The sequence below is a fragment of the Rosa chinensis genome, chromosome 6 (genome assembly GCF_002994745.2).
Source record: "Rosa chinensis cultivar Old Blush chromosome 6, RchiOBHm-V2, whole genome shotgun sequence".
Classification (NCBI taxonomy): Eukaryota; Viridiplantae; Streptophyta; class Magnoliopsida; order Rosales; family Rosaceae; genus Rosa; species Rosa chinensis.
This window is the reverse complement of record NC_037093.1, coordinates 6486122-6500856: the sequence shown is the minus strand read 5'-3', so window position 1 is coordinate 6500856 and position 14735 is coordinate 6486122. Positions and strand designations below refer to the sequence as shown.

Here is a 14735-nt window from a genome sequence, read left to right as displayed (position 1 = left end):
AAATAATATGTGGTTACAAGGATAACCGAGTACACTTAATTATTAGAATCATTCAGGTAGTTGGTTGCATACTATCTTTATATTTATTAATTTTTGGACATTGATGTAGTTTATGGTTTATAGTTTATGGTTTATTGTTGAGGGATACAGTTGCTTGCATCAAATCATTAATTCATGAAAAGCACACCTAGCTAGAGCCGCCTAGAGGAATAACTCAGGAGTAACTTAGAGCAACCCCAACAGCTTTCCCATATCTTGATTTTTCTCCATTTTAGGGAAAATTTTGGCTGTTTTGCTTCAACAGATTCCCTATAATTATCCCTAAAATAGGGATAGGGATGAGAGAGAAAACAAAATTCCCTATATTTACAGCAATCTGTAAAATTTTAGGGAATGATTTAGGGAAGAATTATGAAATCTGTAAAATAGAGAATATGTTGGAGTTGGAGCAGAATTTTTTTTGGAGATTTTAATTTTTGCTTCCCTATAATAGAGAAATTATGGAGAAACTGTTGAAGATGCTCTTATTAGGGCTGACAATTTGGGCCGAAGCAACCGAACCAACCGCATTTCGAACCGACCCGAACCAATTTGGGCCACAAATTCGGCCCACCGACTTTCGGCTCGGCTTAGCCGTCAGTATACCATACCGACTGTATATATGTCTACATACCGAAGCATATACAAAATTACGTCTACATACCGAAGCATATACAAAATCCATAAAACTTTGTAAGAGGTAGGGTTCGAACCCCAGACCCCATACACAGAGGCTTTGCTCCCAACCACCGAAGCAAGAGCTGCTTTCATTATAACAGGCCCGCTCACCTGCGGGACGAAAATAAAGGGACAAAACGGGACAAAACCATCCCAGCCGTTGAATCTTAATTCAGTTGATCAAACGGACAAAACGGCAAACCATTAAAACAAATTTTTTTTTAACCTATTATCCAATCCCGTTTAGTCTCAACCAAGACTCTACGTTCAGTCTTGGGTTCTTCCTCCTCCCTTGTCTCCACGTTCGGTCTTGAGTTCTTCCTCCTCCCTCGCCTCCCATATACCATTCTTGATTCATCCTCATCCTCATCATCATAAGATTGGCCTATCTTGAAGGTATTTTTCTTAGATTTTACTCTCTCTCGATTTTAGGGTTTTTTTTTTTTAATTTTTTCTCTTCAGTTTGGGTGAATCATGGAGCCATCGTATTTTGTTTGATGATTTCATTTCTGGTGTTCTGATTTGATTGTCGAAATTTTGGTATTCTTTTGCAAGTATTGATTTTGCTGGGATATAGAGTTGGTCAAAAGAAATTGAAAAAAGGTCAATACTTTTTGTCCATGGAATGGATTGAATCATTGAATAGGAAGCCTCATTGACCCAAAAAGGTCAATACTTTTTGTCTTGGTTTCATTGTCTTAATTTTGATTTCATTCTCTATCTCACGGTCAAAATTTCTGCTTTTTTTTTTCTTTTTTTAAAAATCTTTTTCAAGTAGGGCAATATGTTAATTCAGAGCACTAAAATCTCAAACGGTCAACATAGATTTGTTTAATGAGGAGCTCATGGCTTCACACAATTTTGTCGTCAAAATGCAATTGCATACATGAAGAGCTCAATTATAATATAAGTAAAATGCTTGAATTGAAATTGTGTTTAGAACTTGTGTATATTCTTTTGCATTATGATTATAACTTGTGATTGTGAATTGGGATGTCTGTTACATGTCATTGACCAAGTAACTGTAACTGGTCACGTAACTGACCATGTCACTGACCAAGTAACTGACCATGTCACTGACCAAGTAACTGTAACTGGCCATGTAACTAGTCACGTAACTGACCATGTAACTGACTATGTCACTGACCAAGTAACTGCCCATGTCACTGACCAAGTAACTGCCCATGTCACTGACCAAGTAACTGGTCACGTAACTGACCATGTAACTGACCATGTCACTGACCAAGTAACTGCTTGAATTGAAATTGTGTTTAGTTTTTAACTTCTTTTTTATTAGTGTTATGTCTTTGACTCTGTTATGGTAAAATTCTAATTATAGCTGTGTTTGTACAGGGTGTTTGTAATATAATGCTATAGCTTTATGATGGGTGAACCATCGTTACAAGAGACAAATGAGAATGTTGTTGTAGATGAACCAAAACTTCAGCTTGGTCAAGAATTCGAATCAATAGAGGAGGCCTATTACTTTTACAATGAGATATATGCAAAGACTATTGGTTTTAGTGTGAGAACGGGTTCAACTAAGAGAAGTAAGGTGACTGGAGAGATTACTTGGAAACAATTTTTATGTTCCAAGGAAGGAAAAACAGATGAGACTTATGAGAACTCAAGACGGCAACATTCATCGACCATGGAAGAAAGGAGGTGCGGAATAAAGCGTATGGGTTGTAAGGCAAGGTTGAACATCGTCTTTAACAAGGCAAGCAAAAATTGGTGTGTAAGTGACTTCGAGGAGGCTCATACACATGAACTTACAACCCCCAAAAGAGTACATTTATTACCATCACACCGCAAGCTTACAAAGGCAAAAAAGTGTCTTATGGAAAAGCTAAGTAGTGTTAATGTTCGAACAAGTCAGCAATTCAAAATAATGGAGACTGTGGCAGGTGGTATACAGAATGTTGGATGTATTCCCAGAGATTTGAGAAACTTTGAAAGAGATTCAAGGGAAGAAGTGAAGGGACATGATGCAACTATGCTACTTGAGTTCTTAGAGTCAGAAAAGGAAAAGAAGCCGTCTTTTTATTTTGAAGTTGACCGAGATGAAGAAAATAGGATGAATCGTTGCTTTTGGGCTGATCCTACCTCAAAAAAAGCATATTATTTCTTTAACGATGTTGTTGTGTTTGATACCACGTACAACACAAACAAATATCGCATGATCTTTGCTCCAATCACTGGCGTCAACCATCATGGCCAAACAATTGTATTTGGTTGTGGACTTCTAAGTGATGAGAAAACTGAGTCTTTTATTTGGTTACTGGAACAATGGTTGAAAGCTATGCCTAGTGGTCCACCGAAAGCTATAATTACTGATCAAGATCCAGCAATTGCAAAAGCCATTGCTCAAGTTCTTCCACTTACACTCCACCGTTTTTGTCTTTGGCATATCATGTTTAAATTTCGAGATAAGCTTGGTCCTGTGATTGCTCAAAGTTATTATGGACTCTTCAAAGCCAGTGTATATAACTCCAAGACTAAAGAAGAATTTGAAGCTAGTTGGAAGAATGCTGTGCAAAAAAGTAGTCAAGAAAATCATGCGTGGTTGAACACAATGTATGAACTACGAAGTAAATGGGTCCCTGCATTTTGCAATCACATCTTTCATGCGGGTATGCAAAGTAGTCAAAGAGTTGAGAGTAACCATTCATTCTTCAAATCATTTGTTTCGGTGAATAATTCTTTATTGGATTTTGCTACAAGGATTAAAAGGGGACTTAGACAACAAAGGCATGAAGAACTGATTCGTGATCATGTTGATAGTAATGAAATTCCAAAGACAAGGACTTACTATCCCATAGAAAAGCAAATGCGTGAGGTGTACACAAAAGAAATATTTTTGAGGTTCCAAGATGAGGTTGTCAAGAGTACTGCTTACTTGAAATGTGAAACTTTGAAGGAAGATGAAAATGAATGCGTGTATAATGTTTTAAGGGCTGCAGATGATGAACAAAGTTGGAAATTGCGACAAATAGTTCATGACAAAGTTTCTGGTTTTGCCAAGTGTAGTTGTGGAGGCTTTGAGGTTGAAGGAATTGCATGTAGGCATATCATTTTCTTTTTTCGAAGTATGAATATGGTACATTTGCCAATTGAATACATCTTGGATAGGTGGACAAAAAATGCAAAAGTTGGAAGAGTTTGGGATGATGATGGTGTCGAAGTGAAAGATGTGGGTGATAAGTCATTGATGATGAGATATATTCAATTATCTCAACTTTCACAAGGTGTAATTGATGAGGCGTCTCTTTCACAAGAAACAACAAAATATTTCACAGACGGACTCCATTCCCTTCGCCTTGGTATTAAAGAACTTCTCTCAAATCTGGGTGTTGAGGAACTTCTATCCACAAAAAAAAAAAAGAATACCTCAGGAAATACTCATTGAAGAACCATCTCAATCAAAGGCAAAAGGAAGTGGGAAGAGGTTGAAGTCATCCAAAGAAATTGCAATGAATAGGCAGAGAAACTGTGGAAAATGTGGTAAAACTGGGCACAACATAAAAACATATGAGAAGCACAATGCTAATGGGTAATAACTTTATTTACTACTAACACTTGCTTTTATTTCTTGATGTGATCTATTTCATGCTTATTAATGTATCATTGATATTGTATATGAGCAGGTCAAGCATACAAATTAACCCCACTGAGCAATCAAATGAAGCACCACTTAGCATGTAAAGGATGAAGTTGATCTTTCTTCTGTTTTGTTTCAGCATAATCACAAGTTTTTTTATATGTAATGGATTGTAATATGCATCAGTTGGGTTGTCATTCAATGAATGTTTTTTCATTCATCCACTGCCCAGAACTTGCGTATATTCTTTTGCATTATGATTATAACTTGTGATTGTGAATTGGGATGTCTGTTACATGTCACTGACCAAGTAACTGTAACTGGTCACGTAACTGACCATGTCACTGACCAAGTAACTGACCATGTCACTGACCAAGTAACTGTAATTGGCCATGTAACTAGTCACGTAACTGACCATGTAACTGACCATGTCACTGACCAAGTAACTGCCCATGTCACTGACCATGTCACTGACCAAGTAACTGCCCATGTCACTGACCAAGTAACTGGTCACGTAACTGACCATGTAACTAACCATGTCACTGACCAAGTAACTGCCCATGTCACTGACCAAGTAACTGGTCACGTAACTGACCATGTAACTGACCATGTCACTGACCAAGTAACTGACCATGAGACTAAACGGGATTGGATAATAGGTTAAAAAAAAATTTGTTTTAATGGTTTGCCGTTTTGTCCGTTTGATCAACTGAATTAAGATTCAACGGCTGGAATGGTTTTGTCCCGTTTTGTCCCTTTATTTTCGTCCCGCAGGTGAGCGGGCCTGTTCATTATAATATGTACAAATGTTATATTTATTATGTCTTATGCGAACAGAATTAAAATAAAAGAGAGGCCAGGTTCGAACCTCAGACCTCATGTACAAGAGCTTCGCTCTCAACCACTAGAGCACAAGCTGTTCTCATTGTTATCCATACAATTTTTATATTTATTCTATCTTAAGCGATAGAATTAAAACAAAACCAAATATTTATCCCTTTCATCGTGTTGTACATCACCCATTTCATCATCTTCCACCTCCTTCCAATAAACCCAGATCCGTCCCCATTCTTCCACCTCCTTCCTATAAACCCCAACCCATATGGCCATGTTCACAATCTCACACTTTCACAAATCCACGGATACAAGCAAAGCATTCCCAGCCAAAAAGGTATTGAATCAACATGCCAAAATGTGTTCCCCAGTCACCAACATGATTAAGCTGAACAACTTCAACTTTGGAAAACTCAAGCATCTCGAATGCAGTTCCCTTTCCCTCAATCTTAGACCATGTCCATGGCATTGTTACATTGATAGTCTCCAAATTTCACAGCTGAAGGAACAATATGCAGATCTCACACTTTTTAAGCTACAGATCTCCTACAATCTTCCAGGAATGAACAATCTCAGTACCTAATTCCATGATTTCCGCTGCCTTTTTTAGGTTGCATATCTCTGATTTCTTCTGTTTCTTTGTTGTATCATCTTCTTTCTTCTCCTCCAGATTTCACTTAGAACTATCGGCTAAAAACTCAAAACCAATCGATGCCAACCGAGATCTCGGTTACCTATAGCCGGTATACCGATCATATCGGATCGGTATCGGTTTGAGAATTGGATTACCGACACAATCGGTTCGGCTGACGGTTGAGGCAAAAAGGCTTCGGTTTAGTACCGAATCCAGCCCTAGCTCTTATTGTATTGGAAAAAACTGATCAGCTAATGCTATTATTGCTATATAGGATCCTGACTCCAAACTATAGAATTTTTTAACTCTATAGGTAAAAAAAAAAGTGTTCGGAGGTTTTTAACTCATTGTAGTCTCAACGACCTTCTCTACGTACCCTGTGAATTTTTATTAGCCTGATCACCATTTCAACTATCTCACAACACCAAGTGATGGCCATCTCCGAAAGTACCACTCCAACCAACAACCCACTTCCAAAACCAGACAATGCAAATTTCCAATCGAGAATTCAATTCCACTTAAGCTTGAGGGTGACAGTGGTGTTGGGGTCTTAGCATTTCCACATTTCTTTGGTAATGGTTCTCCACACCATCCCTGGTTTCTCTCAAATGAAGTCCTCTCAAAAGTACTAAATTGGCACCCTTGTGGTATGGAACCTGCGAGATTGTTGTAAGAAACGTTGAAATATACGAGCCTTTTGAGCTCTGCCAGTTATTGAGAAATCTCTCTAGAGAGGTCATTATATGAAAGGTCCAATGCTTCAAGTAATATCAAATTTCCCAAGAACGATGGGATGCTGTCACTAAGAATGTTGTTGGAAACATTAAGAAAGCGAAGTCCTTTCAAGTTCCCAATGAATGCAGGAATCTTCCCTTCAAATTTGTTGCGTGATAAATCAATGACCCCCATGTCTTGTTGAATCTTCTCGTAGTATCTTTCAACACCTTTTTTTGTTATCATGATTGAGAAGGTGTAATGGTAGTAAAACTGTTGATCACCCATAGGTTCACTTGAATCTGTGTTTGCCTCCATATACCGGGACTCATTTGGAGCAATTCCTTTCGTGGTATTCCCAGCAAAGATGTATTCATATGGAAAGTCACCAATGAAATTACTGAAAATTCTTGAGCCTTTCCAATCACACTATAGAATCCATTATGGCGTAATGCCAGAACTTGCAACTATGGGAGCACTCCTAACCAATAGTGGAAAACATCAGTGAATGCCTTGTTTGACAGTCTAAGATACTCAAGCATTGCACAACTTTTCAATGACCTTGGAAGTTGCCCCTGCAATAGGTTATAACCAACGTCATATTGAATATTGGCTTTAATTGAATGGTGGCCAAAATCCATAATAGAGAAGTCCATGGTGATCACGTGGGTTGCCTAGGTTAATTAGGGTATGTATGTATCCCTAAGTTGAATATATATATATACAGATCCAATCCAGAGCGGAGCTCCGCTTTGAAAATTAACGTGTGAAGTTCGAGTTTTTGGTCACTTTTCGATCGCATATCCACATCTCGACCGTTCAGTTTTTAGGTACTAGTGTATAGACCGTCTCTGCAAATTTTCAGCCAAAATGATGATCGTTAAGGCATTGATAATTGCCTTAAAGCTAGTACGGTTCAGGTTGACAGATTCAGTCCGTCCATTAGTTTAAGCGAGTTAGATACCTTAACGATCATCAATTTGGCTGAAAATTTGCAGAGATGATCTACACACTAGTACCTAAAAACTGAATGGTCGAGATGTGGATGTACGACCGAAAAGTGACCCAAAACTCGAACTTCACACGTTAATTTCAAAGCGGAGCTCCGCTCTGGATAGAATATATATATATATATATATATATATATATATATATATATATATATATATATATATATAGATATGCCTTGCTGCCGCAGGGATTTTTATGGTGTGAGAGATTAGACAATTAACCTAATTGTATTTGGGGTTTTGGGTAGAGAGTTTATTCTAAAACTCTAATTGTAATCTCTCCAATTGATTATAATGGAATTTCTCGCCGGCTCCGCAAGTGGACGTAGCTCAATCACATTGATTGAGTGAACCACTATAAATTCTTGTGTTCTTCTGTTTTGCTTTCTTTTTCGTTGTTCGGTTGCTCATCTAGTTCCATATCAATATTGTGTTTGTTACGCTTCCGCACAACACGTCAATCGCCCTCAGATTGATTTTGTTGCTGCATGTTTGAGGAAGAATTCCATTAAAGGAATTGTTTTTAAGATCTAAAACTCATAGATTGCCACTATTTGTGGAAGTAGGCCACTCAACTTGTTGTTCAACAAGTCAAGGAATGAAATAGTACTCAAATTACAAAAAAATGGAGAAATATCTCCACTTAATTTGTTGTCTGAAATGTAGTAGTACATTGTGTTGGGTGGAGGCATCAGCAGTGAACCTTGTAGCAGATTAGATTGAAGCCTTAAAACTTGTAGGCTAACCCACGGAAAGGCAAAACCAGTTGGTGGTCAAAGCCTGAAAGGTCCAAGAACCTCCAAGTCTGCGTGCTTGTATTGCACATCCAAATCGGTACTTGACCCTGCAAATTGTTACCACCAAGGTCCAAATACTACAAGTTCTGTTGATATCTTAAGAAATTTAGAAACTTTTTGTGTTGCTCCATGGAATATCCAATTCTATGAACTTTGGAAGAGCGATTGCATTCAAAATGCCTGATACATGGGGGAGCAATTCCAGTTTGCCACCTATTGTCTATAGCTTTTCATGGAGATCGATGGGATTGATAGTATATATAACTATACTAGAACATCAATATTATAAATTGTTTTTTTAGTATCTGGGCAGTCATCCTAAAACAAAATTCTTGCAACTTAGCTTAAGCATTAGATAATCTTTGAATCATTCAAAATCTTCAATAACAATGGTTAAATGATTTTTCACCTGCAACCAACTTGAATAATCCTGTTTTATAAGAAGTATTTGATTGTAACAAGGATTGGTGATATATTAAAATCCATCATTTGTTAGGATAAGACGGAGTCCTATTCAACTAATCATACTAGCTATATATTAAGAACTTTTTTTTTTCCAATTCTCTAAACCTTATGAGTCTGATCAACACGCACAACAGAATTCTGATACGGTGCCAGAAAGAAGAAGCATGTAAGTCACGACCTACTTTTTTTTCTTTTGATCTCTCTCTCTCTCTCTCCCCCTCCCTCCCTCATTCTTTAAGGTATACGCCTTTGCCTTACCTTCTGTGCCTTCAACGTACGCTTTTTAAGCCTTAAGCAATACCAAAAATTACTTAACCAGTCATCTGAGCATGTCTAAACTACCAAAACATCTTCGTCCCAGAAATTTATCCTCTTTACTTTCCCCATCCCACAAACCAGTCTCAATAGAAACATTTCAGAAGTGTGCATCTCTCTTGAAAAGCTGTATTAGCTGTTACTTGATGATGCATCATCAAGATTGCCTACCCAAGCTTTTATCTAGAACAGCAGAAATCTTCTCATACTCATCTTGCAGAAGAGTCAGATCTAGAAACAAGAAAATGAACCCAAATTAGCAAACCAACCACAATAGCAAAGTTAATAACTAATGTATCTGAAAACAAAAATATCTAATATACCTAATTCAGCCATGTAGATATCCATGGTATCTCCATCCTCTTATCTCAATTTAGTAATTTCTTCTCTTTTGTAAACCAACTTTAGCAGCAATGCATCTCTCTCAGCAATAAGTGGACTATCAGAAACATCACAGCTTTAGGCCTTTGAATGCTTTCTTGGAGGAGTAATGATTAGAGAAATATTTGCCATGTTTTAAGTGTTATTCTCTCTATATTTTACTTAGTTTTTCTCTTAACATTATTATTTCTAACTTAGTTTAGTGTTTTTAAGGTACTATTGAGTCTAAAATGAAGGCAAGGAGGAAATGATGCAAAAATGAAGAAATGATGCATTGCCAATCTTACAAGAAGAAGAAATCTCAGTTGAAGTAGGAATCCTGAGTCAACTAGGAGTTAAGCTCGTAGAAATGACAAATGACAGAATCTCAGTTGGACTAGGAAACCCCTTCTGGCCAGGAAAAGAAAACCTAATTAGACTAGGAGTCCCTATTGAATAAGGAGAACTCAAGAAGATTCCAGAAGGTTCAAGAATATTTCGACGTAAGAGTCCTAAATGGATTAGGAAACCTATTGGCATTAGAATTCTTGATGATACTAGGATACTTGTGGAAGCAAGGAGAGCATAAAGAACATTCATGAAGCTTCTAGATGATATCATGGATGACATGTGCAAGGCATGTGGCAGCAAAGCAATCAAGATTAGACAAGGAATCCTAATTGGACGCAAGATATGCATCAAAGTTGAATCCATTTCAAATTAGGAAATTTGCCTATGCTGATCAGTCAATTTCGACAGAGTCCTGAGAACATCTCAGTAAGAACTAGATGATGATCCTTATATGGTTGGAAAGCTACAGATGTCTAATTTCCAGAACTTTTTACGATTCGTCAATATAAATTTTCTAGAAGAAGTTATGGTTGATTAAGTACATGAAGATCAATCTATGCGTGAATCTGTTTTGCGCAGATAAGGAGAGTATTGGACATGAATATCTTTTGGACGACTTTGGGAAGGTCTCTACTCTATATTTGATTTGATTTTGAGGATATATTTCAGCCATGATGGCATGGACCAGTGAGAAAATTCAAGAGGAAATCTACATCAACACAAATAAGGAAATTGAATCAGATTTAAAGAAGGAGATCTAGGGTTGACGTCTAAAGCTTCCTTTATATATACTCACCTATGTTGGATGTCCTAGACATCTTCCTTCACCCCATTCATAACATCTCTCTCCCTCCATATACTTCCATCCATTCCACAACTCTGAGATCATCAAAACCCATAATTAAATTCGTAATACCTCCCCTTTACTCTCTAAATTTTGGTTCCTCTCTATTATTCAAGCATTGAAGCCATTAAGCATCTCCACCTCCTTGCTATAGTCATCATCAACGTCCTCCATCCTCTTGAAGATCATCTTGCATTCTTGAAGCTCTTCAAAAGTATAACCATGTCATTCTATCTTTTGTTTTTGGTTTCTTATATTTGTAACATTAAAGACAATTTCACTTGTGTTGTAGGTTTTTGTTTTAAATGAATGTCTTGAAAATATATGAGAATAAAGAGTATGTTTTGATGTTTAGTTTTCAATAACCATGAAGCATGATAAACGTTTTAGGATTTTCATACTGATAATTGCGATTTCATGATATGTTGATGAATGTTTGTTGATTTTGTGCTTCAATCCCACCCTTTATATGTTTGTGTTCTTTGGTTGTAAACTTACAATATTGAGCATGTAATTGAATCCAGATTAAGATTTGCTAGCGTTCTAGATCTTAATTGCTTAAGTGGAAAACCTATAGTTCCTTAGGTAAATCAACAATGAGTTTTGCATGCTCGATTGGCGTTCCAACTTGAATGTTTGGCTTAAATCAATCAAACTTCTATATGTGCTTAATGCGTTGATTGTGTTCTTGTTAGTGATTAGCTACCATTAGTAATTGCATGTTTAATAGAGTTAACTATATATGGCGCGTTCATCTAGTTTATTTAATTAAGGGAAGTAATAAGGACATTGTATGCGTTCATCTCTGTTCTTGATTGATTTCTTTCATCTCCATATTTTGATTCGTGATTTATGGTTTGATATTCTGTTTTTGTGTTAATGGTTGATAATTACATCTTACATATTTTCCATCCCCTATCTATCTTGATACATGGTTTGATCAATCACTTATGTATGATAGTTAGATTAGAATACAAACTCTTATAAATCCTCCCTATCTTGTAATTTTTGTAAATATATATTTTGTTTTATTTTTATTTTATACTTTGTGAATAAAATACTAATTTGTTTAACGTTTTTGACAGGAAGTATACCCCAATCCTCAGCTTAGAACGATCCCTACTTATTCTAACTATAATCTGATGCAGGGTTTTAAATTGACACTTACTTCGAGCGTATCAAGTAACTCAATCTCATCGATCTCCATCAAAAGCTATTGACATTAAACAATCAAAATCTTATCATTAAAATATGTGTTTGCATGTGAGTAATAAAGAACTAGCTTACCGATTTCATGGACTGGTTATAGAAAGTAAAAAAGCATGCGATCTGGATACATTGCCAAAGAACATTTCATCAAGAACACGTTGAATCCCCTTATGCTTCTTAATCACTTCAGACATCTTGCTCAGAATAAGAACTCGTTGTTGTTGTTGTGAAAATGTCAGAATTCCTCAATACTCCAGCCAGCAAAGGCGCCTTACTAACAATACAGCCAATGAGGATGAGGTTAGGCCGGACAATTTTAACAAAAATTGTGTCCCTATGCCAGCAAACATAGTTGGTGAAATAGCATTGTTTCGAAGGCACAAGTAACTTCCCACAAATCTAGATGTAGACATCATATGACACCAACTTTGACATACACATTTGCATATTGAAAATCTTCTGAAAAGAGGGAAGCCTTCTTAGAACCTCACAAACAAGTTCTTCGGGCATTTATGTATTGATGTATGTACTATTTTGATCGATTTGGTTGATTTCATTAATATAATGAACTATTTTACCTCTCAAAAAATCTTATTCATTTTTATTTGCCATTCCACAACACATGAATGACCAATTCGATCATCCTTAGTTTTGTTTTGCGATAGTATGTTTTTTCTGGTGGTTGTTTGAGGTTTCACCCTAAACGGCTAAACCACACCCTAGATGGTTTGGGAGTAGCCAGTTGAGATAAGGCGGGAGACAATGGCAGCACCCATTAAACAGAGGGTTCTTGACCATTTACCCAATTTGGGCCCAACAAATGGGCACTTACTCCGCTAAAAGATTTGTGTGCCTACTTACCTAATTTAAATGTAAAAAGACAAGTTTGCCTTCAAATAATTAAAAAGTCATTGGAGACTTTGCCAGACTCCAATCACTGGTCGGCAGACTCCGGTCACCTGTCGAAGGCTCCCAAAGAGGTCGCTAGAGACTTTTATTTTTATTACCCCCCAATAAATCATTTATTTTATCATACTCTACAAAAAGAATAAAAGACAAAAAAACAAAGGTTTAACTATACAACAAACTGAGGAAAATAAAACATGGTTGCTGCACTTTATTAAAAAAAAAAAAAAAAAACGAAACGAAACGTGGTTGCTGCAACAAATTGGACCCCTTCAAACATACCTCATTTTCAGTATCTTTGTCACCGATTTCTCCTATGGTTCATATAATATGTCCAGTAGGATAACGAGACAAACAGTCCCAAGAATCAACTGCCACAACAATAATCTTGTCCAGAAGATTTTCAAGTTGTGGAGTTTGTATTCAGATCTCAGGAATCCTACAATCTTCTTAGATGAATATGGCATCAGCAAGACCAAGGATTGAAAAATTGATAATATCATCAAAATTTCCACGATATTTCCGTTTTTTTAGGGTCTCGATATATCTTTGACTTACCAAGAGAATATCGGGAGAAATTTTTGAAATTTCGCAATATTTCGCGATATTTCCAGAAATATTCAAAATTTTCGAGAAATTGCGAGATTATCGCCACCTCTCGCGATATGTGGCTCGTGAAAACTATCCCTCGTCCTTATCCAATCCGACTAAATTGATAACATCTAAAGAGGAAGACTTTAAAAATTTATAAGGTCATGTATTGCTTTTTGTCTTTTCCCTCCATGCTTATAAATCTTCTAATTATCTAATTTGCTAACTAGTAAACATTTGGCTCTATTAAAAAAAAACTTTTCTATATATTTCAATGGACCATTTTCTACTTCTTTTTCTGTTTATTTGAGTTTTTCTGTTTATTTGAAGAACGATTTTTTTAACATATGTATTTAATTTTAAAATATTATTATAATTAATAATTAACTCTCATAATCTCCTATTTAAATCATTTTTGAGAATTCTCATGTAGAATTTCATATCTTTGTCATGTCAATGTATCTTATTATACTCCAAATTACTACAATCATTATACAATTAAGTTCATCAAACACTTTTTTTGAAATATTATAGGTAACTGATTATGTAAACATTTCGTGAAAATTTATTAATGATTACCATGTTACTTTCTAAATTTCCATAATTTTTTTTTTCAAAAATTTACTTAAATCGAAATTTCCTTGATATTTCCATCAAAATTTCTATTTTTTGGACTATCGATATTTATTCGATATTCGATATTCGATATTTTAGTCATTGAGCAAGACCACCACTGCCAGCAGGCTTAGCCATCAGCTTCAAAGATCCATGATAACTGCATGGGTGATTAATTAGTATATATATCAGATAACTCAAGCAATAAACAGTAAAGCTCATCATAGCCAACTCTAGCAACAAAGCAAAACAGAAGTAATTAACCATTAACTTTCACTTGCATATGATACAAGGTACACATGCATATGCATGAGAAAATAGGTGAACATCACGCAAAATGAGCATACAAGTAAGATGAACATGTATTGCAATATCCTCATTGAAAATAAACCACGCATTCAAGGGGCAATAGAAAACACAAATTGAAGTTCAGAAACGCCAGCATGTTACCTTGATATGTTTAAAATACGATAACACATTCATTGAGCTTTTATGTAACAACTAACAAATGAAGAATTGAAAATTCAATCACCCCTGAAACAAACATTCAAAGTACAAGAAATATAGAAAAATCTGCTTTTTTCTATTTTCTTTTTTGAGAAAAAGCCAATGAAAAGCCCAAATTACTTCAACAAGCTTCCCTAGTTTTCATTTTCACATAATAGTTGTATATTGTTACCAACTATGGCACATCAATCCCTATGCTCTTTTTTGACTAGCCAACAAATCACTACACCAAAACACTGTCATGCTGCAAGGTATTACATTGCTT

General features: G+C 36.0%; 1 protein-coding gene across 1 annotated transcript; it reads left to right on the top strand.

The window, feature by feature from the left end:
- The first annotated feature begins 2101 nt into the window (after positions 1-2101).
- On the top strand, positions 2102-3482 carry LOC112170702 (protein FAR1-RELATED SEQUENCE 5-like). The gene is made up of 2 exons (XM_040508409.1): positions 2102-3350; positions 3442-3482. Exons 1-2 carry the CDS (start codon positions 2102-2104, stop codon positions 3480-3482), a joined length of 1290 nt encoding a protein of 429 aa, XP_040364343.1.
- The last annotated feature ends 11253 nt before the right edge of the window (positions 3483-14735 follow it).